At 38.2% G+C, this 25,576-nt stretch overlaps 5 protein-coding genes and 1 long non-coding RNA gene across 7 annotated transcripts; 3 read left to right on the top strand and 3 right to left on the bottom strand.

The window, feature by feature from the left end:
• Positions 1-18: 18 nt before the first annotated feature.
• Positions 19-821, top strand: LOC136347556 (protein lethal(2)essential for life-like). The gene has a single exon (XM_066297640.1). The coding sequence runs from the start codon at positions 125-127 to the stop codon at positions 632-634; it is 510 nt and encodes a 169-aa protein (XP_066153737.1). The 5' UTR covers positions 19-124; the 3' UTR covers positions 635-821.
• Positions 822-930: 109 nt separating this feature from the next.
• LOC136347553 (alpha-crystallin A chain-like) lies at positions 931-2,628 on the bottom strand. The gene is made up of 3 exons (XM_066297637.1): positions 2,365-2,628; positions 1,984-2,193; positions 931-1,929 (listed from the first exon to the last, which is right to left on the bottom strand). Exons 1-3 carry the CDS (start codon positions 2,478-2,480, stop codon positions 1,701-1,703), a joined length of 555 nt encoding a protein of 184 aa, XP_066153734.1. The 5' UTR covers positions 2,481-2,628; the 3' UTR covers positions 931-1,700.
• Positions 2,629-2,979: 351 nt separating this feature from the next.
• LOC136347554 (protein lethal(2)essential for life-like) lies at positions 2,980-3,860 on the top strand. Its single transcript, XM_066297638.1, has one exon. It carries the CDS (start codon positions 3,090-3,092, stop codon positions 3,633-3,635), a length of 546 nt encoding a protein of 181 aa, XP_066153735.1. The 5' UTR covers positions 2,980-3,089; the 3' UTR covers positions 3,636-3,860.
• A 104-nt stretch (positions 3,861-3,964) lies between these two features.
• LOC136347551 (N(G),N(G)-dimethylarginine dimethylaminohydrolase 1) lies at positions 3,965-8,151 on the bottom strand. Its single transcript, XM_066297633.1, has 5 exons — positions 7,845-8,151; positions 6,791-6,893; positions 6,640-6,737; positions 6,242-6,466; positions 3,965-5,515 (listed from the first exon to the last, which is right to left on the bottom strand). Exons 1-5 carry the CDS (start codon positions 8,100-8,102, stop codon positions 5,390-5,392), a joined length of 810 nt encoding a protein of 269 aa, XP_066153730.1. The 5' UTR covers positions 8,103-8,151; the 3' UTR covers positions 3,965-5,389.
• Positions 6,790-9,209, top strand: LOC136347559 (uncharacterized). Its single transcript, XR_010733506.1, has 2 exons — positions 6,790-6,885; positions 7,752-9,209. It is a non-coding gene; the product is annotated as an uncharacterized lncRNA (long non-coding RNA).
• fax (failed axon connections) lies at positions 8,837-25,520 on the bottom strand. Of its 2 annotated transcripts, none has more exons than XM_066297630.1 (7): positions 25,087-25,520; positions 12,428-12,642; positions 11,501-11,624; positions 11,114-11,260; positions 10,901-11,061; positions 10,718-10,838; positions 8,837-10,132 (listed from the first exon to the last, which is right to left on the bottom strand). In XM_066297630.1, the coding sequence occupies exons 1-7, from the start codon at positions 25,375-25,377 to the stop codon at positions 10,058-10,060; spliced, it is 1,134 nt and encodes a 377-aa protein (XP_066153727.1). In that variant the 5' UTR covers positions 25,378-25,520; the 3' UTR covers positions 8,837-10,057. The 2 variants fall into 2 exon arrangements, with proteins under 2 accessions (XP_066153727.1, XP_066153728.1); XM_066297631.1 differs by having other exon boundaries at positions 11,114-11,251; positions 25,087-25,519.
• Between the last annotated feature and the right edge of the window lie 56 nt (positions 25,521-25,576).

Below are 25,576 nucleotides of genomic sequence, written 5' to 3'. Positions count from 1 at the left end.
CAGCCGTTAAAAAGCAACTGCTGAAGGCTACAAGGCCATTGACTAAACCCGACTCGTCAACGAAACGTCTCAGTAGTGCGTTATCAGAAGCGATTTATCTTCTTATTAAAAAGACAACAAAAAAATGTCTCTAATTTCCTTGCTACTCGACGATTATCCAATTCACCATCAACGCGGCCCAAGACGCGATATGGCGCCGCTCTTCCATCCAGAAGAAGCTTTGCAGACCTTGGTGAACGTCCTCAACCAACTACCTCAAGTGGAAAAAGATACCTCCATCACAGTGGACAAGGACCGTTTCCATGCGAAAATCGACGTGCAGCAATTCAAGCCTGAAGAACTGACCGTCAAATTAAACGACGACAACACGGTCACCGTTGAGGGCAAACATGAGGAAAAGCAAGATGAGCACGGATTCATTTCCAGGCATTTTGTGAGGAAGTATGTTCTCCCAGACGATGTGGATGCAAAGAAGCTGCAATCTGCATTGTCCAGTGATGGGGTTTTGAGTCTTGCTGCACCAAGGAAGCCAGAAACTAAGCAAGTGGATTATAAACAGATTCCAATTCTCAGGACAGGTCCGATTGGAAATAAGAAGACTGGAAGTCAGGCAAATGCTCAGAAGGAGGGTTAAGAATAAGGTTCAGTGTTAATCGCTTAAATTATTAATTATATGCATTTAAGTAGTGTGTAGGTTCTATATATTCATAGTTAAGAATTTTCCTTGAGATAAGTTTTGTGTTTTTTTTTGTTACCAAATGAATAATGTAACTTTTTTATGTGTCCTAAAGATAATAAACAATTTAATTTGTTAATATCAACAGGGTGTTTTTCTATGCGTAGTGAGTCTAAACGACGATATATTAATGCTGGATGTTTTTCAGATTTAATTGAATACGCTAACTTACAACTGGTCATCATTAAAAAACCTTTTGAATGTACTTTGCTAAAGCTTTATTAATGACAAATCTTCATTTAAGAGCATATGCAGTTTTCAAAGTGCTATGAGAAATATTCTTAAAACACAACTTTTCCCAATGGCTTAAAGATTTTATAATCTGCTAAATTGCCACAGATAGAATGATATTCTATCTTTTACCTAGTTAGTGCTAAATACTGAATCAGAAGGTGTGAAGACAATTTGTAGTGCAAACATCAATACATGGTATATGATACTACTCATTAATACACATATTCAATTCTACAAATACTAGAATTTCAAAATACAAGATTTGGATGATTAATAAATGTTGAATGAAGAAATACTTCTGTTGAAGAATTCATTGAGAGTGGCAGAAAACCTCTTCAGCATAGATATGTGAACTAAAGAAAATAATATTCCCTTTTACATCACAAAAAAGTTGTTATTCTTTACCGATTGAGAAGACTTTCAATGTTTCACGCATTTTACATATACACTTTCTATACATCTATCCATATACATATATTTTTGTTTCCTACTTTCTTTTCTAGCTTCTGATGGTGGTGACATGCTTGTCACCAAGATGTTAAGGGATTTTTGGCTGAAAACTTACTAAAGAGTGAATGTTATTTTCAGTTAGTTTTAATTGAGAGTAGCATACAAGTTCACAAATCTAGTATTTATTTGTGAGATCTTATTCCCAAATGAAATAAAAGAAACAAAGCCAAAAATATGGAAGAAAATAAAAAATAATGAGCTAACCACCACTTGAAATCCTTTAATTTGAGGAACTCAACTTCCTCTTCCTCTCACTATGATGACTGGGCCACAAATGAGGCCTTCTAAATATAGGCCTACTATGCATTATTGGGATCTCCTGACCCTCTTCTTCATCTCCTTCTTTTTTCTTTGGGGCTGAAACTATCAAGATGCCATCAGAAGAGAGCTTGGACTTCAATTTAGTTGAATCACAGTCTTTGGGCAGTAGATAGCGCCTTACAAAGTGTCTGAACAAAAAAATAGTTTTCATTCACATTAACTCAAATAAATAAAAATTCAACCTAGAAATAAATCCATGATCATCTTGCTGCTCTTCATGTTTGGCCTCCACTTTAATGCTACGATCATCAAGCAAACGAACAGAAATTTCTTCAGGTCGGAATTGTTGCACATCAATGTTGGCTTGGAAGTGGTCTTTGTCAATGGTAAGGGAAGTTTTGGGGTCAAAGTGTGCTAGTTGGCTTCGTAAATCACGCAAATGATCCACTGACCTAAATTAATAACTTTGTGGGTTTTGAAGAATTAGAACTAACAGCGAAAGGGGGGCCATATAGGATTGAATTAAGACGAAAGTGACTGAAAAAATTCATGTTTTGTAGAGGAGCAAATGCAATGGAGATTCACAAATTCCTGTCCAATTTAGTGCATATAATTTTGATTACCTTCTGGGCAGCATTAAGGGCCACTCATGAAGTTCTTGAGGGTCGATAAAATTTGCCAAGGTGTGCCGCCTACTGTATGGATCTTCGTCAAAGGAGAGAAACGGTAAAAGAGCCATGTTTGAATTAGGCGGTTTTACAGTTAAAATGCGTAAGTTTTTATGAAATAAATTGAATTATTGAATGAATTACAGAGAAACGTACAAAATTCGTTTCGATTTGTATTTAAAAAAATTGAAATATTTGTTTTTGAAAGGTACAATACTGTCAAATGTCAATAACAATTGCCGCATATAATTACGATATTGCTAGAGGCTAGATTGCCAAATCTAGAAATTCGTTAAAAAGAGTATGCTTTTTGTTCCCTGCCTGATTTATGCCTCATTTGGTAATTACGATCTTAAGACCAATGCAAAATGATAGGAAAAAATTACTAATTTCAATTACCATTCATAAAAACGTCGACTTCAATCGATATTTCGAGAAAATTCGATTGTAAAACGCGTTTTACTCAGACGCACTGGAACTTTCTATAGCGTACCAGACATTTCTATTACAATTTGCGAGAATAGTCGAAAAGATGGCGCGGTGCTAGCCCAGAACATTCGCCGGTCGCGTATAAATTGAATTCGCGCAAAAAGCGGCACCATTTTACTTTTACAAGTCCTTGTGAAACGATCGTTAACTGAACGATAGAAGTTAATTCCAGCATTAATAACCGAAAAACCATGTCTCTCTTGCCGCTTTTTTTCGGAGACTACGATTACCCGGTGGCCCGACCATCTAGGATCTTGGACCAGCACTTCGGACTCGGATTGGGGCACGACGACATTTTCCAGCCCTTGAACCTCAACAACCGTCTCCTGTCAAGAACTCCAGCAGGATATTTGCGGAACTGGCGTCCCAGCGCTGCTCACCAGGACACCGGATCCACCATTAGCCTGGACAAGGACAAATTCAAGGCCAGTTTGGACGTCCAGCAATTCAAGCCAGAAGAAATTACTGTGAAGCTCACTGGGGACAATATCCTCACGGTGGAGGGCAAGCATGAGGAGAAAGAGGACGAACACGGGTACATTTCCAGGCACTTCGTAAGAAGATATGTTTTGCCAAAGAACTGCCACATGGATAAGATTGACTCTAAACTATCATCAGATGGAGTTTTAACTATCACTGCTCCTACTATTGAGAAAATGGATGTTGAGCACAAGAGCATTCCAATCACTCATACTGGAGAGCCTGCCAGGCAACATACTGTGGAACAGAAGAAGTAAACTGGCTAGCTTACTCATTTTTCTCTCAAAGGTGTTACATTGTCACTCTTCATGTAAAACTCCTGTATTTAAAGTGTCTAGATTTAAGTTTTTTTTTTTATCATTCCCTATCATAAAATCAACAAATTTGTTAGTTGGTAGGTTGCTTATACTTGATATGTATTGGGCATAGCACTGTTGCTTTTGTAGTTGTATGTTTTTGCCAATAAAGTTAAAGGAACTATAGTTTTTTTTGTTTTTCTTTTGCTTATTTCCTGACGATAGATAAAAATCCGAAAAAAAAACGCCAAGTGGTAAAAATGGGTCTTCAGTTGGGAATTTTTACCAAATTATAAACTGTCATACTAAACTTTATTATTTTACATTAAAAAATCTGCTACATTTTTGTGTTTGGAACTAAATTCTAAAACATTTTTAACATAATTGTATTCTAGATAAATGCGACAATTATTGTATCAAAATTGATGGAAAATGCAGAAGTGAACATAAAAAATTAGCTCAACTAAGATAATACTTTACATGGAATGGTTAATGTAAAAATAAAAATTTGCGTCTTACACATAATAAAAAACAAATTATACAAAAATTTGTTAACTGTCCAGGTTCAGCTAACTACAAAAAAAATACAATGCGTTTTTTTAACGTGGCACAGACACAGTGACATGCGAGTGCATTAAGCAACTTGCTTGCCTCGCAAGAGTTCAACATTACTTTTTTGTTGGTGATGTTTGCTTTCACAGAGACTTGTGAAAATATATTAAACAGAGTTTAATGTTGATTTAGAAATTTAATGTGTACAACACTAAGATGTGCGTCAAAAAGAAACGCACTGTATAATAAGGAACTACTTGCATAACGCCTAAAGGCAACGAAATGGATCGAATAAGTTAAATTCACAAACAAGGATTTTTGTAATAATAAATACGCACGCTTCTAACTCAATGAAATTTTTTGGTTAGTTGTTTCTAAATTATTGCTTGAAATACAAACTTCCTTTCTATGTTATTCGAGACATAAATTTTGGTTGTAAATAATAATAATAAACAATTCACTGCAAGGTTAAATCTACTCTGAACCTTCCATAAATAGTCAAATTTGTATTTTCGCTATTTACATAGACAAACAATTATTTTTCTTCTATAATTATAATGCAGATCACTTGATAAGACTTAATAGTTACATTTAGGGCGATTCCAAGCTTGTAAAATCCTTCTACCGGCAAATAAAATTTTAAAAATAATTTTTGTTCTTTAATTCCCTTCATATATTGGTTGTCTTATTGCCATGACTTATTATTACGAATTCCAAAACAATAAAAAATACATATGTTTCCTGACCCGTTCGTACACACATTAGTGGAGTACCTATTTTTTTTTAATTTACAATCCCTGTTACTGCTTACAAAATTCCGTTTAAATATATCTAAAACGGTTTTGCAAAAATCAATAAGTATTTTCTTTTTGAATAAAGGCTTAACGCTCCAAATTTCGTTTTTTTGTTGATATTAATATTTCTGGAATGTTTCAAAAAAGAAAGATAAAAAAAGAAGTCTTATTTATCGCTAGAATCTTCCCTCAACTTTGGAATCACTCTAATAGATTATTGGGCCAGACAACTCATTTCTTAATGCTCAACAACTTTAAAATAACTATCCTTTTTTGAGTCTATACTTCATTTAATTAAAACCTACTTGAAGACTTATAGGGTGGTAGGACAGGGATACTCCTATAATTTGGCAACAAAGGGCATTTTTCTTAGAGGTTTCTTATGTGTTTCGCTCTCCGCACCAGTAAGCAACTAGAAGACAATCCACTGGACAGCTTGGACAGTTGCTCGAAACTGATTGATCTTGTCGGGTAAGTGATTTTTTCTCCAAAGATCTGCGAAAAAATACTACAATGCTCTTATTGCTTTCAAAAGAAAGTTTACCAATTTAAAATTTTTTCAACGAACTAGTCAATCACTCATGGTAATTACCAATCGAAACTGTTTAATAAACTTGGTACTATTAATTGCCCATTAATAGTGTTAGCCACAGCCTTTTTCCATTGGCTGCATGGCAACAAACCAAATTTCTATTTTAATTGGTTGATGTGCAGTTGATAGAAAAATATATTAATTTGAAACAAACCTTCTCTTCAATCCGGATCTGCGTACTACAAATGTAAGTATAAAAATTGAAACTGTCATATACGTCGGTTTGCTTTACCCCTCTGATTGTTATGTACGAATTTAATTGATAATTTTTGATACTGCCAATTAGGCAATAGGGCTTTTTGATAAATATACATATGTATGATAAAATATACGAAACTTAAGCAAAATTAAATGAAAAAATACCTGGAACCACACAATCGGTGCAATAGCCAAGTTTTCATTTCTTCTCGATAGATTTGCCAAGAAATACAAGAGTTATGTCCTGTCCTTGAATCGATCTATGTATCAAATATAACTTCAATAAATATATCATATAGAACATATTGTTGAGACACATTTGGACTATGCATTGTTATAAGTCTTTAGAGATTAGACGTATTTTTTTTTCATTTCCCAGTTATCCATGTACTATCAAAATTAAAAAAATTAATATTTCATACATTCTCTACCTTAAATGATAAGGGAATTTCCTCTGCGCTCCTATGAACAAGGGTCCCATTTACATATAAAACATTAGCAGCCTCATCTTCCGGCAACGTAAGCGTTTGATAGCTAAATGTGGCTTCTCTCTCCATACGTTTCAACACTTCCTGGGGCTCTTTACCTACGCCCACGCACAGCAAATCTGGACCTCCCATTGAGATATACGATTTGAGATGTTTTTGGCCAGGAACCTAAACAAAGAAATTTGCTTACAATCGCATTCATTATTCACCATTCAAATTGACTATAATAAAAAAAGGCAGGAAGTTGCTGGTAATGCATCATGAAACGCGGTAATAAAAATAGCTCTATTGAAGGTGAAGATGTATTTTGCAATTACACAAATTGCTCTTCGATTGAGTACCTTAATGGGGGTGCAAGGGTATTCTGGGAAGGCCGCAGCTACAGCTCTAGCTCCTACTTCATTTGTAAAATTCGAAATTCCAACAAAGAACTCCCTGCCTGAAAAAAAAAATTAAGTATTTGATTTTTTAAGATTGTAAGTATTGAATTACCGGTAAAGAGGACATCACCTCCGTCCAATCTGGCATTTTTGTCTGACATCTCTATTATGGGAATGTCTAGCTCCTTTTTGAGAACCACTCTTATTGTTTCCACCTATGAAAAAACCATCTATGACTAAATAAAAACATAGAAACACTAATACTAAATCCAAATCAATCAGTGTCGACGATCTATCTTCGATAGATTGGAAAAATTCTCCCGTCACTGACCTCAGAGCTACATGATGTAACTTTCTGTTTTGAGTTTTACTATGCAAACCTATAGATGGTTTAGGATTAATTATATAATACAGGAAGAGAAAATTATTCAAAAGCCAGATGAACATATTCCACTATTTAGCTCTCGTTTTATTGCCGTTTTAATTAACAATCTAATTTAATTTAAAACGATCGCTTGAATGCCATTTTTATGTTGAGTTGACCTGGTTGCTCTTAACGAATTTAACCAGATACTTAATTGAAAGATGAGAATAGACCCTAAACCAAGGTATGTTTTTTTATGTATCCAGGATCTCCTTTGTCAATTCACACATGTGGAAAATTGGATTTCAGGCATTCCTAATATATGCGTTTGCCTTCAAAACGGAACGTTTGGACTTTAGTTAGAGGCTTAGTGTGTTTGACAGCTATGAAATGTAAGACAACACCGTTGCCGGGTTAGTTCAGGAAACTCTGCCCTCTTAGTTCAAAGATAAACCATTTATGGTACTGCCTCAAGAGCGTTCGATGGTTGCCCAGCACAATGAGCCTCTAACTGGAGTGCAAATTAACCAGTGCAGAAAACTGTAAATTTAGCGCAGCAATAAAGATTAAACCTATTATTAGATCACCATTATAGCCTCGGATAGCAGTGACAAACAGCAAATTTAAATGATAAGCATACATCGCTTGTTTGTCTTCGTTTATTTTTTTGCCAGAGGGCATTTGAATTAGTTTTAATAAATCAATGTAGGTACTTAACTCCTTATGGTAGCTACAGGTATACTAAGTAGGGTTGTTCACAGGGGAACATGAAAACTATAGGCCCAAATATGCCTCTCCTTACTTCTTTGACTCGATGGCTCGTCCCAGGCCTACAAATGAGGGCCGTTCCATTGCAAACAACAGCGCAATCCTCAACAAAAACACACTCCGGTAGGGCTTCATCAGGTGGCAGTTCGATCACGTCAATTCCCAACTCCCTCAAGAGTCGCACGTAGGTCTCGTGCTCTTTTTTGGCCTCTTCCAAGTCGAGTTCTCCTCTCGTCCTCAGGGAAAGAGGAATGCGACTGACCACGGCGTGCGTGTAGCGTATAGCCGCCATGTTGGCGTACAGCTGCCGCGAATGTCGTTTATGGACTACTCTACTTTTATCACGGGAAAACGGCGCGCAAGCGGTTTGGGTCAGTTATTTCCTCAACCGAATTTTTGTACTTACGGTTATTCTCAGCGGAATATTTTCAATGCCACAGATGGACAAAGGAGATTTTGAATTGCACAGATTCAAATTTGAAAGATCTATCGGCGTTTCAACTTAAAAAACAAAAAATGTCTTTGAATTTATCTTGATTGAACTCATTCCTGGGTATTCTAAACTCACGTTCTATTGATAATAAATTGATGATTTTGCGTTGTGTCAGAGTTTGAAACATTTTCATCATCATCAAGCAGATCTTTGCAACTTTGACAATGTTTTCAGCTTCGTTCCTATCAGAAAACGACGTAAATATTTGAGAACAAAAGCAAAACGCGGTGTTGCCATTTCTCGAATTTAAATAAAATCGAAAATAACAGGGCTCGCAGAATTGATGATGAAAGTTAGAACTGGACGATGGTATTAACTTTAAACGTTAAGTATGTATAGTTAATATGTATAGCTCAACTTAAAGGGAATTCTAGTCCCTTAATCTTTCCCTGATAAGTTTAGACTATTCTGTCTATCGTAATTTCTAAATATCGATCCTCTTATTCAGCATATCACACTTTAACGGCTTTTAATGTTACTAAAACGGTGATTTGAATTATCTGGAAATGAGGTTTTAAAAACGAAACACAAAATAAAACTTAAAATATGAACTCACTTTATTTAAATTATATATCATAGCATATTAGCATACAACACAGTTTCAAAATCGAACCTATTTGTAATTAAAACTAAAGAAAAGTATCATACTAGTCATTCGATTGAGCTTTTCAATTGAGTCCTCGTATCCAATCTGACCAGTCCCACTAGAACGATTTAGTCCGATTTTCCAAGTATCGCGACGCGCATTCGATAAACACATTGGACATGGCTGTAAGAAGATCATGGAGGACGGACCAAATTCCACAACGAGAAATTAATATCAATAGTATAGTAAATTTCAGAGACGGTCCAACAATTTCACACAGCTTTAAGATTAAGGTGGCCTTAAAAAAATACAAAAACTACCATATACGTAAACTGCTGCTGATGTTAATTTTTGGGTGTTTAATAGTAAGTTATTTGCATGTGCGTTTCTGTTTTTTCTGGATGGATTTACTGTTTACACCCCTTGAAAGCTCCCAAGAATGCTATTATTGTTGAAATAGAAAAAAGGGCGTGGAATGGATATAATCAATGAATATAAATGCACTACCTATTATTAATAATTACTTGCTACGATACATTAATATTTTCGTACATATATTAAGACTGCACTAACATGTGAACCCGCGGGCCGATTTTTACGGGAAATTGCGAGTTTTTGATGAAACTGTGCAGTTTCCCGGAAAAATCGCTATGCAAGCATTAAAACATTCTTCAAGCGGCCCAAAAAACCATTTCAGAGCCGCGTAAAGGTCGTATTCGCCAGACGTACATGCTTATATTTAAAAACCTAGCTAAAATATTTATACAAACAATAATAATCGTAATGCTCAACTAGCAGTTAATATATTTTTTTGTTTTTATTAAAAACCGTCCATTATATTCGATAAAAAAGCTAAAATAGTCTTGCCCGGTACGAAAAGAGTATTTTATCCGTGGGATTAAGTAAACTGGTGATTTGATGAAGATGGTTTTTACCGTACTAATGGCACACTAATTTTTGCTTCGTCCGCTAAATAAAAGAACCGATTTGGACACGTTTTATTAATCATGAGGCGGTGAAACATAGATCCATCAACTTAAGAACTAATTGTTGCACTTGAAGTAAACAAAAGATGCGAAATCAATCATTGTTAAAATACACTAAAAAAACAGAGAGATGATGAGATTTTATGAGATTTTTAAATGGTTCGTGTCTGCTTTAAGACCACTTATTTTGCAGCTTCTTTCTCTTTGTTTTCTTCTGGCTCCTTGTTCGCAGCCTTGTCTTTCTCTTTTGCTTCCTCCTACAATACAAAAAAGCAATGAAATATATAATTTAATAGGCAAAATTACATAATTCAAAGTCACTTTTAGAAAAGGCAAATACGAATTTTTCAATTAATCTCGAGAATTATTAACGCAAATTTCAAAATTTCATTTCATGAGCATCTCGTAATCATGTTTTCACAGTCCAATAGTTTTAAGTTAAGCTAAAGATAACTGGTGACTGGTGATAATATGGTAACTACCTATTTCTAATTAGTTTAGTTTAAAAAAACAGAACGAAACGTAGACTGACGTTCAAAGAAGGGCTTTGGAGCTTCTTCTAAGTACCTAGTTCCTTGAAGAAACTGACCGTGCTGAGCTTTCTCAGAAGAAGCTAGTGCAATACAACTTGATTACAACCATTATTACATTGATTTGATTGACAATCATAAAGACTAATTCTGGAAATACATTTGGACACACAATAAAAAATTGCACTTTATCAATTTCCATAAAAATTAACATTTTTCTTTTTTAATTCTTAATTCTATCTGATATTTCTATCTTATCTGAATCTAAACTGAAATATCCTACTGATACACACTTTGGGCCAGTTTACCTACCTTCTCTTTCTCTATATCTTTCTCTTCAGGCTCCTTTTCCTTGTCGCCTTCTTTCTCATCTTTAGCCACCTCCTTGTCTTCCTTCACTGGTTTGGGCAAGTGTGAATTCAAGTCCAACGTACTGCAATCACCATAAACAATCAAATCACGTCTTGTACGTTGGAGAAAAATACGAAAACTCACCTGCATATATCGTCCCAATCGGCGAAACAGCGCTCCTTCATTCTGTTGACATGGCCGACGAGGTTGGCGCACGTTTCCGTCATGTAGTCACGTAGGGCCCATTCAACTTCTTTATCGAGGAAGTAGATCTGGGCTAAGTGAGCAAACGCCACCACGTCCAACTACAAAATTACTCATTAAAACAGATTAAATTGTTCTGAAGCTGCTGCTTACATTGGTGGGTTCGTCTCCAAAAAAGAAAGGTTTGTCAGCCAACATGTCTGATAAAACCTTAAGGTCGTCCTGTCCGAACTGGACTATCTCTTCGGGTGTGTGCACACCAATACCGTGGGCCTTCGCTTTCTTAGTTCCCTGAAACCACTAAATGGTCAATGTTCAGTTAAAACGGCTCTAAGAACACAAAACACTGGAAGGGAACATGCGTTAATGGGATTAACAAACTTAACATGAAATTTATGGACGACACTTGTGTGAGATAATGTTAATGATCAGACCAGTACTTAAATATGGCTGAAGTTATGTTTTTATGAGAACACATTATTGACATGCAGAGTGTTTTGTTTTGGAAGAAATGTGTTCACTTGAGTTGATGTAAATTACCTTTCGTGCATAAGCAAACTTGAAGAAGAAACTCAAAAGGGCGTTGGGTATTCTGCTTCCTAGAGCATGTTGTAGATTCACTTTGTAGCCCTTGAGGACGCTATCTGGGTACTTTGCACGCCACCTGAAGGAGAAATTAAACTTCACTTCAAATAATAATACACTGGAAATAAATTCAAATGTTAAAAGAAAAACGCTCTATCTAGTAGATATTGTGGTGTAAAATTTAATACCTTCCACTTAATGCCAATTGAGTTCAACTCCCTATTGAACTTGGTTTTTTAGATCAAAATTCTATACTAAGTGAACTCTCTAAGAAAGCAAAAGCGAACTTGATATCTTACGATCATAATTTTTATTCGCTTTTTATTGCTGAACATTAAATAAATTCGCCCCACCCAAATCGAAACCAAATAAGACAGCAATTTGAAACGCTACTGCTAGATGGCAGGGCACGTCACAATTCGCATTTCACATGTAACTTAAAAGTGCCTTCACCATCGTGTCTACAAATTATTGAGTTAAATATATTACACTAGCAATAATATCAAAAGGATATAGATCATTTTGTACAAATTATATGTGATCCTTTTTCTAAGACCACAGAAGATTGTCGAAAATAAAAAGGATTTACTATATAAAATTTCAAATTTTAGTTGATGCTTATTTGATTTGGGTCGTTACTCTAGATAGCGGTGTGACCGTGGGAAATGTTTATTTTCGGGCATGCAACCCGTAGTAATATTCAAATAAAGTAAATAAATCAAAATCGAAAGTCTTCAACATTATTTTTAAGTTGATAACCATATTGGCAATAACGAAAATATTAAGCTTTCATTATCATAATCAGATTTATTTTATTGGCATCAACAAATATTATAGTTTAGCCGCTTCAATATAGCATAATTATTTTTCAATTATACTAACCACGTAACAACCCAAGCAAGATGATTCTCAATCATACTGATGGTGGCATGGGACAAATTTCGCTGCTCTGAGGTCAATCCAGAGTCCAAATCTTTGCCGAACTGCTGGCTCAGCTCCTTGATGATGAGGGCACTGTCCGCGATTTCTTCTCCATTCAGTTCGACGAACGGCAACAGTCCCTTCTTGGACCTGAACTTCATCTTGTGATCGACGTTCTGCAATAAAAACGACATGTATCTGTGGGCTCTTCCATTAGACACGCTAATAAATATAGGAATGTATTGGGAATAAGTAGCGAGAGTAAGTCCATAAAAACCGCAATCAGTGGTGTTTTAACCATAACGACCTTATTACGGGTTTAATGGAGAAAACACTAAAAATGTGATGTTTGTAATCTGTGTTAACTGCCTCGGCAATCAGGTAATGCAAACATCCTCGTCTTTCAACATCGATAAGTACCGGTTAACGATTAGGCGAATGTGTTCGACATATGGGAGATGTCTCAGCGCAACCTAAAACTTCTTAATTACGTCTGAGCTGGAAATAGTTCCATAATAATCGTTCCAGATGCAATTTGTTTTAACTCAGGAAAACATACCGTGGAAGTTGGCATCGTCGCCCGAGCTTCACATCCACCACGCACGGGCGGTGTAGTCGGGAGGGGGTGACAAAAAGGGATCGACCGTTGGCGTGGCAACGAGAACGAGCTCCCCGCGAGCGGGGGAGCGACATTTGGAAAAATTCATGGGCTAGTTAGACGAACAAAGGCTGGAGTATTAAAATGACAGATCACACCCTGTTAATATGTGTCCCTTTTGCAGAGGGTCGCCGGTCACGTGACCGAATCAGTAGCCGAGTGCATGTGCACCAAACCCAATCAAATTGCTTTTATTGCGTGTCCGTGTAATGTGCCGTACCCTGTAACTGCAAATGTATTTCAATATATTATATATTATGTTATTCCATCTTAAGCGAGTTTTTTGACGAAATTTCACCTCTCCGATCGTCATTTTCTAGTAGTTCAAGCGGCCGTTGTTCAATGACAAAAAATCAACTAAGTATTTTCGCTCCCAAATATAAGACTCCGTTTACAGGCAGCGCTTGGACAGAGACATCGACCTTCAAGCGAACAGCGTGACAGAAGTATGACAGCCTAGTCAAAGATGGCGGCGGCGCCATTTTCTAGAAAACTCAACCGTGAAAGATATTTGAACTTAAAAAGAGAATATTTTTATTTTTAATTATCGACGTTAAAACCGCCAATCATTTTCAGGCGTCTTCAGACAGTGTCCGAGTTTGACGAATTAGTGATATTAGAAATTTCGCGAATGTCAAATTTTATGAGGCGTTAGGTGCTAGAGTCCTACGCCCACTGTCCATACCGAGGAAACACATCTGTTTCCGAAGTCAGAATGACATGTAAATTATTAACGCTCTTTGCTTCATTGGACAAAAAAATGGTAGAATGTCGGTTTCAAGTGGTCACGGTCCCTGAACTTGGACGAATATTTATAACATCCTCCAGTCGGGTCAATTTTAAATTGCCAGTAGCGCATCACTGAGCAAGTCTGCCTCGTCAAATCAAAGCTTTTAACCTACATGGAGAGTGCGACATGCTGGAATTTAATGATTAGTAAAGAAGAAACAAATACGTACTTAACTAGTTTTAATCGCTAACGGTAATTTAATTGCTACTGTAAAATTAACAAATACGAGAGGAAGTCGGTGCGGTTCTTGGGGCAAACAACATCCACGCTATCCCTTCGGAAAGAACATCGGCGTTCCTCTGCAGCAGGGATACTGGCCATATGTTATACGCAGGAAGTTTTTTCAATCAAACTAAAAACTGAGTACATTGAACTGGGGCATCATGAAACACGTCACACTTTCACAACACATACCACCGTTCCCTATTAAAAGCGATTTCATGTTTCTAATGTATTACATAGTTCCATAATTGTCCCCCTACTGGGAAACTACACACTCATTGAACAGAGCATCATCTCCTATAATGCATACTTTGAAATCTTAGAGCACCCGCAGGGTCACACACAGGCGATATTTAATTGAGTTTTGCAGTTTAATACAAAATCCCGTGCATTCCAAACACATGTGAGGAGCTCCAACTGAACAAATATCCTTTGCCCGGTTCTGAAAACAAGAGCCCAACTAAGCGTTTATTTATCTGGGCGAGTTATAATCTATGGGATTTTCTGCTTACTACAAGAGTAAATTAGAAACATGCTGTTTTCAGTGATGTTATGTTTAAGAGGAAGCGGAAAACATGCATTTCTCAATCTGATACAGCCACGACTCGCAAATGTTTCCTGACAAGGTGGCGGATTGGAATTTGAACAAAATCAGGGAACGTTTTAATGCAAGACGAAAAAAGGCTATTTTAAAACATTGGGGTGAGGCAAAGATGTTGATTTTTTCTATATGCCAGAACCTTCCAGTGGCTCGAACCAGATGTTTGTTTACTGTAAACGTGTCAGCGACGAAAATCTAATCGCAGGCCCCGAAGTGTTACGTCCTTTAAATGCGCGAGGGAAACGTGCGTTTCCTGAAGAATTTTTACATATAAAAACGAGCTTAACCCGAATGTCCCGAGCGAAAGCTTAACCTGAAAAATTCTGTAGTTTCAGGTCGAAGGGGAATTTATTTCCTTGTTAATTAGTCTTTTAAAACCTCAAAAGTCACACGACTCGCACCCTAATTGGCGAAGTTTAATGAGTCATTTCGATTACGTGGCATAAGGGAGAGTTTGTCCCAAATAAACCTGCGAATTCCCCAGACGAACTCTGGCAACGTGGCAGATGCACTTTATAATATGCGCTTTTAGGGTGCAACAGCCTGGTACGTTTCGTCTGGAGCCGAGGATTCATGACGTCTCGCCCATCTAGACCGTTCACACGTCTGGTGAATTAATTAAATACAGAAGCCATCTAAAGGAGGGAATAGTTCACTTCTGCTCGTCCTCAATTCAAAATTCTACGATTACGTGATTCAACTTTGTAGTAGTAACATCCATGAATGAAACGTTCGAAAGTGGGTCATTTTATTCATGCAAATATGTAACATAGTCCATATTGTGCTCTTGAAGACGAAACGTGACTCGAGAACGTTAAGATTTTATGCCTTAGGTAAACTCGGGTCAGAATTAAAGTCGCAATCGAACCTAATTGGCACTGACATTCCTGCGCAAGTAACATCCTCTGGAAATAGCCACAAGAACGCTGAAGTAGATGGACGGAAATTAGGTCGGTCGCTCTTGCTGCCAACAACACTCTCCGAGGCAAATGGCAATGTAACATATTTTGAGACCGCGTTGTAACATTGATTTAAGCTTAACCCACACTTTGGATATATGGTTGCAGCTGGGTGCAATACATAATTTATGAGATGATGTCTCCGATTTCCTATAAGCCGTCTATTGTGTTGTTATGCAGCTGCGGCATCGAAAGGAACCACCTAAGATCTTGTCTAGCTCAATAGAAACTGTAATTTTGAACGCGAGGAGAAAAGGGCCTTATGGAAACTTATTAATTAACTCCAGTTCGATATTTTTTTTCTAAGTTATAAATGCGAATGCTCAGACTAGGCCGTAAAAAGATAGCATCGACGCCAGATGCGGCGACGGCGACGCCCAGGGACGCTTTGTTCCACTGGGAATTACGGATGACTAAACGGAAAAGGATTCCCGGAAACTTCACCGGCGGAAATTCAATTATGTGCGGAATGTAACAAAGGCGAATTCGTCAATTGCTACAAATATCGCCATTTTTTACTTCCGAAATTTCTCCAAGGTGATGCGGCACCATCTGGTTTATCCGCCCATAATCCTATAGTGATTAGCATCACTTTCAACTCTTCCCTTATTGAAGAAAATTGAGGGTTAACGTATTCTAATGAGTACATGGTGCTAGCCCACTACTCTCTTAAACCCAAACATCCCTTAGGGTTGAATGCCTAGTTATGAATAAATTATCCTTTGAATAAGGGCCATTTACAGAGATAAGAGAACACCCTTAGACTTGGACACTAGCCCTTTATAGACGCCGTTTAACGAGGTGCTCGTTACACCTACGCTCATTAGTTCCGCCTCATGCCCTTGAAGTGTCTCTTTGAGTTAACTGCCCCCTAAAGGTTGTTTACTCTTCCCTTGACTCACTTCTGGAGTGGCAATTTCCGTCAAGAACGAGCGCTCAACTCAATAACCTTTAATAACTATGAATTCAGTTAATGAAAGATGCTGCATGATAACTACTTACTTATCAGAATAAGATGGGCGAAATTGAAGATAAAACGGTGTTATTTTTAGAAGAATGAATGACTCACACCATGAAGCTTATGAGGCGATCACTTTGGGAATTTTATTTACTTTCTCTCATAGTTGAGGTTGTACTATGATAAATATTAATAAATCACGCAAGGAAAGAAAGTCATTAGCTCCACGTGACACGCAACCCTGTTAACTGATTAATTTATTGACTGAATTTTCAAAGCACCCCTAGCTACAGAAGTTGCTACACAAACCCGAAAATATAATCTTCAAAGAGCAGATTTGAAATAACATCCAAAGCCGTAAATAATCGGACTTACGCTGAAGGGAACAAAGGAACATTTGATTCGCGGATTCGGTTCGAATTCAGCCTTTTTAATAAACGCAGACAATTAGAAATAATTTATTTGATCAGGTAAAATGAGATATGCATTAGTGCCAATTGCGATAAACCTAGAAACCTACAAAAGGGCTAATTTACTTTGGCAAGGAGTGACAACCCTTGGCTTAAACGGAGCCGTTGCCAAGGCAACCTAATAAGCCTCTGCCCCCAAGACACAGTGGACCACTTTCTCAAAGAAAGGGGGAGTTTATGTATCTCCAGGTTATTTATTTCCAATCTCTGGCCCTCGGGAAGTCCTGAATGGTTCTGATTCATTGATGAAACTTACGTTGACTCATTATCCGGACAGCTCACAGAAGAAAATTGCGAGGCTGGATGAAACTGGTATTTGTGATGATATGGCGAAGGGCACATTTATCCATTCGATTAAAAAGTAGCAAATTTGAGTTGATGCCACCCACGAGCACATGCTTCAACTTCCGTATGGCCCCGAGAACCTCTACATTTGTTTAGTACCTTATGGAGTTCATCCCACAATCGCCCTCCCTTCTACACCCTTTTGGATGGCAACAATCCTATAATTATATCTAGCACGAAAGTGCATTCTTTCTCAACGTAAATCCCATTTAATTACGCTATTTGATTCACGACAATCGGGGAACAGTGCAGGGGCTCTTGAGGAACCACATTTCAAACAGTTTTAACATTAAGATTGGTTTGGTTAGGTTCCCGTTGAAACACCAGCATCGATTTTCCGGATAGCTCTACTGTAGGGGAGTATTAGAACTTCGGCCGGGAAGTAGAGGAACAAATCGATAAGTCTCCGTATCATGCTGGAGTGATCCCCAGGAGCGCCCTGATCTCGATCTGCACCGGCTGTTTCGCCGACTTGGGGTACAAACCAGCCGGACCGAGGCTTTGACAGCGACCGGTTACATCCGGCCTGTGGAAAAGCTTCCCGTCACAAAAGCGGAAGTACTCAAAACGCTCCGGGAGCGGTTTTTTTTAAACTGAAATCGACTCCGTGATTGAACGTTCGGGAGCCGTAGCTGAGGCGCGTGCACGTGCCTAGTTCTAGTTCGTCTCATTCGATAGTACACGTTGCTGACGCTACGAGAGGTCAACGAAACTCAGAAAAAAATCTGCCATTTGTGATGACTAATACCAAGAGGACGCACACGCAGATTCCTCAATTTACATTGCTGATTCACATAATCATGTTGATCGTCGAGAGTGCACAATTTCTAGTAAATTATATTGAATCGCCACAACGGGCTGATAATTAAAATGTTTTTATTATGAATAACGAGTTTATCTAAACCTTGACATCGCAGAGCTGGGTGCACTCACTCTACAATGAACGCCATTGTGTATCTTATTTATTAGCTAAACTGATTATGTATGTAGTTTGTTCTTAATTGGGAAATTAAATATATGGCGATTAACTCAAGGATGATTTAAATGTAAAAAAAAAATAAATAAATAAATAATCACAAAAAGGGCAATAATTCATGACTTTGAGCTTATAAATAAATTCTATTACAGAATTTTATTGATTTTGCGCCGTTCCTGCAGAGCACAAAGAAGGGATATAATATAAGCTTTCCTTTATTTGAAATACATAGGCGGGGATTTCCTTGTTGGTTCAATTGTGTTCCGTACCATTAACGTACCAAAAATCGATATTTGTGTACGTAAAGCCGGGTTAAATGGTATCCACGACTTCCGATGATGGAAGTTCCACGAAACGGCAATATCAAAAGAAAAATAATGCAACACCTATTTACACTGTATTAAAGACATGTTGATGCAATGAGTCATTTTGTAATTAAAATCAAATAAACAAGTGTAAAATGGCACACTCATTTTGTATGCATTCTAGGACAAGTTATGTGACTCGGTTGATGCACGTACTGTATTGCGTCTCATTCCTTAAAGGAAAAAAAAAATGCAATCTCGAAGCTTGATGAGGCCCTCATTGTCAAAAACGTCCTTGAGCGTTTTTGACAAAAGTGGCTTTTAATTTCGTTCTTAATATGGGTGTAAAATTGGTTTAAAATGTGTATAAACGGCGTTTTGAGTACATATTAATAATGGTTATTGCTTACATGACGGCAATTAGTACTACGATGTGGGTTTTGTGTAATAGAAAGCGGAGAGAAAGCATTATTCACATGCGGGATATTAATAACGCCGTGGTTCTTTCTAATAATTGTTGGACTATAAAAACTATTGTTATTCGGAGATTTATTGTCATCAAACACGTGTAAAAACTGGAAGGGGCTAAAGATGAATGCGGCTTTTAATTTTTGTGCGAAAAAACGCGATTTCCCATGAAACCGCGAGGTGTTAGAACGGTCCCCCTAAAAAGCGTAGTACTTTGTCGCCCCTTTGTTAAACAATACCCGGCAATTAGCATAACCGTTTGTTCAGCTTTTGCCACGCGAAAATACCTAGTGAAATATTCACAATAGTGGTCTGATTTCTTTAAAGAGAATAAACAGCCATTAAGCACCGCTATTTTTCAAACAAAACGGTTTATTTTAATACTGGAAATAATCGCCTCCAAGGTCTCCCAGACCAATAAAATTGTATTTTTTATTCGCGCAAAAATATTCTGAAAATCAAATATTTACCTCGAATTGACACAATTACGATGGTCGAAATTTCGGGACCATCCCGACAGAACAATTTTCCATCGCTCCGGCGGACTACCGGCAATTCGCATAATCAAGCCGTGACCAACGCAGCATAACAAAGCGATTTAAATTATTTAAATAAAAGGATTGCGACTGCACATTTATGTATAATGCCAAGACCAAATACGTCCCTCGGAATGTTGCCAATTGCAGAAGTGTAATTGATAGGCGTAGGTGCGTGTCGGCTTTTAACGTAATTTGCAAGTCGCTATGGAGCGCGAAGACACGATGTGTTGTTTATTGCGGAGGAAATGTTTAAATATTTCAATGATAGAGGCGACCGAGATGTGGGTTAAAGTATGCAGGAGATGCAGAGCCTGATTGTCAGATTTCGCGGACTCAAGACGATTCGGGCGGACTGGTGACGACATCGCGAACACACGTAATTTTGACGTCACTCTTCGATGCGGATATGTTCGTCAAATTCAGAGTTGCGGACAGTGGCGGAGAGACCCCCCGTAAACGTTGAACATCGCCGGGGGAAGCAAATTGGCACTCGGCCTGTGGAACTCTGACCGACGCGTGTGGAAAAATCGAGGGAAATGTCAGATGTCTGTTTCCACTATTTGTCAATTTCCTTCCATCAATAATAATAATAAAAAAAATAATAATAATGATGATGATGATGGTGATATCTCACATCTGAGTCCCGCGCGTCATTGATTTTGGCGTGCTTAAAAATCAATTTTTTTCCAATTACAAAGGACCCTCACAGCGCTCAGCATACGTTAAATCGTGGACACATTACGCTATTTTAAGATCCAGCAATTTCGATAATTTACATTTCCCATTTGCTGGCCGGTTCTTGCTCGAAAATTGTGCCCCTACTTTTACCGTTTCCGCCACTGTGTGTCGCGCATTGACCATGCCGCGGATCCAAATTTTTGGGGTTTTCATTTTTGTTGCTGGAAAAGTATCTGCTGCCCACGATATCGCTCCGCGGCGGTATCCAAGGCTTCCGCATCCACAAATAGGCACTGGATACGAAACTCTGTTAAGTGAATTAATGGGACGTGATGCAAATATGCAATATGGAACGTTCAGCCTTCGTCATGCATTGTTTACGACACATGTGCGAAAAAGTGAGGCCGCCGCAGGCATTTTTGACCATAAAATTATACGAGCGTGCGTACTGGAATATTTAGTTTCCAGCTCCGATATTTTATGCGCCATTTCGTCGATTTAAGTAGGGCCGTAAAAGTTTCTGGTTACAGCTTCTTGAAATAGCGTAACGCAGCCTCGCGGCAGCCCTAGCTCTTTATTATTACATATCAACGGGCGTAAATCTCGGCGTATAATTGGTCACGAGAATGTCTCGATTTTGATACATTTGTTTAAAATACCCTGCGCGTTCCAGAAGGTTTCAAAAGCACCGAAAATATACAAACGGATAAATATTTATAATAACGACATTCCGGTGCAGATTGGATGTAAACGGGCCCGGTTCGGGTAAACAGGCGCGGTGATAAGAATTTTAAGACACTTGGTACATTCGAAGCTTATTACTTATCAAACCGCTCAGGACCGGAAGCGAGGCTGATAATGTTCGAGTTTTCCGAATGGGACTGTGGAGGATTCTCTCTGGCAATATGCAACAATTAAAAACGAACGTAATTATCGCCGCAGACGGATCCCATAGAGCAACATTTAAAAAGAAAGTTGAATGACCCCCTTGACATAATAATAGTAATTCACCAGAAGCGTTCATTAAACCCTGAAATGTAGATTTCACAATCTAATAGGAGACTGAATGTGGAGTATGTGTACTGTGTGTCAACTTTTTATTAATTCTGATTAAAAGAGATGGCTTCAATTGAGGTTTATGGCACAGATACCGGCGTGATGTAAACGACTCTCGTCGAGCACGTATTATTATTCCAAACCGGAGAAATATACGTGAAAATAACTTATTTCACCAGCGTTTTGCCAGCGGAAGCCGGGAGTAGGCACCGACTTCCGCATTACCATACGACTCCGCGATAATGGGCGTCGAAATTCCAGACTAAAACTGAGCCGGGAAGGCCCAGAAACACACTGCAATAATTTAGGTGGCGACAAAGGGATTCCTAATATTACTAAGGGTGCGTGTACGCCGTGCGTGCTCCCCGACAATAAACCCCCAACACCCCGAAACGCACCTTGGGCCATTGTAAAATAAACTGCTCCGGATAGTGTGACAAAATCCGACCGAATTGGTTCGTTAAGCCGAAACATAGTTTTTCGGGCTCCAGTACTACACAAATCCGCAGTAGTAATAAAATCTAATTGGCATTGATGGGAGCTGTTAAGGCACAGTTCCTGTCAGCCAAGTACGATTAACGTTGAAATTAAACTCGGTGAACGTGATGTGCAATTCCTTTATGATGTAACGCGATAGCACCACTTTAAATCAAACCTGAAACCCGCTGAAAGGAAATAGCGAAATGACAAACATACGAAATGCTACAATGAGAAGGGACACAGTTCGAGTTTTTTTTTTAAGCGGCAAACCATGCATAAAACATCGGAGAAAACGTTAGGACAGTTCAGCTTCGCAGTTCTGAAGGCGTTGGAGTCGAGTGAGGGACTTGCTCGAGGGAGGAGGCTTCGCATAATCCAATGTGAAATTCTGTGCAATGCAGAAATTCAAAACCATTAACAAACAAATGCTTAATGCATTCGTTTGTAACTTAAATACTTAATGTTCCTGCATTATTTATCGCTCATTAGCACATGCAAAATCGGAATAACAAATGAAAAAGCGTTGTGGAATTCTCCTCATTGTATTATATATTTATTTCATCGCCGTTGTCAAACAAATTGCTTAACAATTCGCTGTCACCCGCAAATTCCCACGCATCTGGAATAGCGTCCTTGACTTGCTACTATTAATATTCAAAAACTCTTGCATTAATCCGTTTTCGACAACCGGCTCTTAAGAACACACTTGTGTCTCCATGGCCGTTGAGTCGCCCTCACCATCAGAAAAAAGTTTTCCACGATGCTACACGCGACGGATCCACAAACGGCCGTAGTCTATTTCTGCAGACTGAAATTCATCATCTACATATGCAACTTGACCAGATCAAATAGTTGAAGGAGCATTAACCTCATGAAGGTTATCCGGTTCGGTGCGAATACAATTTGCCAATGAACTTGGCAGTATCTGCACGAAAATGGTGATGATGGTGTATAATCTACCAGAAGTTGGGCTAAGGCCGTGAAGAATCGGACTGGCTACTCGGCAAGATAATGGTTTGTTAATGGAAGCATACAGCAGGAAATTGGACGTTGCTCTTATTCTATACAGGCTTCTTCGGAAAATTACTTGTTTTAAATCTATCATCATCCGAACTCGGTTACTACAGATTTAAATATAACAGTGGTAACAGTAACCTAAAACTCCTTACTAAGTGCCAGTTACTTAGCAGCCACAACTTCTTAATGCAATGCCAAGCTCCATGTGAAGTCTGCCTGAGGTGTCTCAGGACAAAATATCAACGTGCTGCTAACTTTAACCAAGTTAATTGTCACAGCCACAACTTATTGTGTAAGAACTATCATGATGTTAAGAACACACTCATATTTTGACTGTCATAAAGATGTTCTAAATTTCTGCTGTTGGTTAAGCTTAACTTCAGTTTGAAAAACGTTTCATCATCTGCCCGTTAACTGCTCCCTAGCGCTTGAGCATTCCCGAGTGGCACCCTAATCAGGAGATTGAAGAAGCGGCCTATAGGGGCCGAATTATTAACGCGCTGTTGTTAACTTTAACATTGGGCTGCAAGTCGAGCTAATGTCCACAGAAACCAAGAATCCTACCCAATCCTAGACCCCATTTCAACGGTGACAAGACATTAAGAATGGTTCTAAATTTTTGTACCATGACGTCACTTTGTGAACAAACAACCCGACACCCGAGGATACCAAACACGTCGTTGAAGAACTGCCCTTATCTAATCGATAACTTTCTGAAAAAGGGTTATGGGAGTCCTAAATAGAGCCATTATTTGCTTGCAGCAGGATCATGGATAGAAACTATCTTGGAGTAGACAGGTTTTCACTCGAAGTCGGTTGGCCGAATAACATAAGGTGAACGACCTCCTGTATGATTATACGAAACAACAAAATTGTATAATCTTGCAGTAAAACCGAGAGTCAAACACACGCTACAGGCGTGGGTTGCCCAATAGTAGATAATGAACAATAAAGGTTGTTTTAAAACTAACCTGTGACAACATTTTGATAGTTAAGCTTGAGATGTTTTGGCATGTTACAGAAATGATTTCGGAGTCGCTTGGTGATTAATGTGGTAAATAATCCAAAAATAGAAATAATCAAAAGGACTACTCTGAGGAATACATGTCAAGACAAAATGTCAACACTACTGGACTGAAAAATCTACAGTTTCAAGGGAATATATATATATATATATATTCTTGGGGAAATCACTGAGATGTCTTTAATTTATTTTATTACATAAATGCTGTATGTTACGAGAAGGTTAAATGCATAAGACCATGTATACTTCCAAACTTTAGGTCAAAAACTCAATTGAAAAAAATATATATAGGTTCTTCCAGGCATATAAAGGCTTATACTCTATGTTAATAACAGTATACCTAAAAAAATTCCAATCAAATACAATTCAGAGTACTAAATAAGAGTACTTTGTTCCTGTATTTCTTTTGGTAGGGAAAAATTGTATGTATGTTTCTACGTCCTAAAGGTCTCCGCCGTCAGATTCTTTTGGTGGTAGTTGGAGTGCACCGGGTCGTACTATGACATCAGGAATATTTATAAGGAAAATTGGTCGTGCAATTTTAAAACTTAAATATCAATTAAGTATCGTAGCGCGTTTATACGAAATACTGAAATTGTCTGTAAGTTCAATCCTTCGATAATGAAAGAAAGTTGGGATCCAAACCCGTTTCAATCCTATTAAAATGATATATTCAATGTGAGCTAAAGTTGCGCTGGATACTCCGTGAAAACATAGAAAATTAATTTTTTTAATTTCACTTGACCCTAACTACCCCGGGCTAAGAAAATCATCGAGCTCTTTCTAAAATCGCTCGATAAACAAAGAGAAGAAACAAATTTGAATTATTCACCCAACTTAAAATCTGTCAAACCTACTGCCGTCTCGATACACACACTCCCTTTGTGGAAACAAAACATGGCCGCTGATCATTAAGGCCACTACTATTCACCAAAGTATTGACGCGTGGTTTATTGAACCAGCCAGTCTTTTCAACCCTCTGATCAATGAAATCCGCTCTTAATTTAATTCCCGGGTGCATTTTTCAATACATAAATAATGCCACATTTAGTGGAAGTAAAAAATTAAACTTACCTCATACTTGATCCCGGCCAGTCTCAGCCAAGTTTCGACTTTAAGGCAATACGGGCTGATGGATGGCAATAAGGGGGTACGCGAAAATTGATATAAATACACAATATCCTTCTCGAAATTGGCCTTGTGCACGGAAACCTTGGGAGGAGCGGGTTCCTTTTCTTTCTCTTTGGGGGCATCGCCCGCCCCGGCTTCGTCCTTTTTGGCTTCCTCCGCTTTAGGAGTTTCCTTTTCTTCCTTGATCTCTTTGGTTTCGACGGCGGGCGCGTTATTTTCCGCTTCTGTTGCCATTATTATCAACGAATTTTATGTTTACACGGGTTTAACACAAAACAAACACGGGACGAACACAGGCACAGGCCTGCAACAAAACCGACGAGACGAAACTCTGCTCTCTGCAGCGCTCGCAACACGCAAACGTCAAATGAGAGAAGCAGAAACACAAGAACAGCGGAAGAAAAGAATGCAGTAATGGTGGCGCCGTTACGGC

The sequence above is a fragment of the Euwallacea fornicatus genome, chromosome 29 (genome assembly GCF_040115645.1).
Source record: "Euwallacea fornicatus isolate EFF26 chromosome 29, ASM4011564v1, whole genome shotgun sequence".
Classification (NCBI taxonomy): domain Eukaryota; kingdom Metazoa; phylum Arthropoda; class Insecta; order Coleoptera; family Curculionidae; genus Euwallacea; species Euwallacea fornicatus.
This window is presented reverse-complemented; position numbering and strand designations above follow the sequence as displayed.

Bases quoted from the DNA above. Each gene is read 5' to 3' on its own strand.
- LOC136347556 (XM_066297640.1), top strand. From the start codon at position 125: ATGTCTCTAATTTCCTTGCTACTCGACGATTATCCAATTCACCATCAA.
- LOC136347551 (XM_066297633.1), bottom strand. From the start codon at position 8,102: ATGGCGGCTATACGCTACACGCACGCCGTGGTCAGTCGCATTCCTCTT. The intron at 6,738-6,790 runs GTAATTCAATAC...TTTTTTTTTCAG, and splicing joins AGGTGATGTCCTCTTTACCG to GCAGGGAGTTCTTTGTTGGA. The intron at 5,516-6,241 runs GTAGAGAATGTA...ATTTTTTCGCAG, and splicing joins AAATTCCCTTATCATTTAAG to ATCTTTGGAGAAAAAATCAC.
- LOC136347553 (XM_066297637.1), bottom strand. From the start codon at position 2,480: ATGGCTCTTTTACCGTTTCTCTCCTTTGACGAAGATCCATACAGTAGG. The intron at 2,194-2,364 runs GTAATCAAAATT...TTATTAATTTAG, and splicing joins CCCTTAATGCTGCCCAGAAG to GTCAGTGGATCATTTGCGTG. The intron at 1,930-1,983 runs GTTGAATTTTTA...TTTTTTGTTCAG, and splicing joins GATCATGGATTTATTTCTAG to ACACTTTGTAAGGCGCTATC.
- LOC136347554 (XM_066297638.1), top strand. From the start codon at position 3,090: ATGTCTCTCTTGCCGCTTTTTTTCGGAGACTACGATTACCCGGTGGCC.
- fax (XM_066297630.1), bottom strand. From the start codon at position 25,377: ATGGCAACAGAAGCGGAAAATAACGCGCCCGCCGTCGAAACCAAAGAG. The intron at 11,625-12,427 runs GTTAGTATAATT...TTTCTCCTTCAG, and splicing joins CTTGCTTGGGTTGTTACGTG to GTGGCGTGCAAAGTACCCAG. The intron at 10,839-10,900 runs GTGAGTTTTCGT...TGGTGATTGCAG, and splicing joins GATTGGGACGATATATGCAG to TACGTTGGACTTGAATTCAC.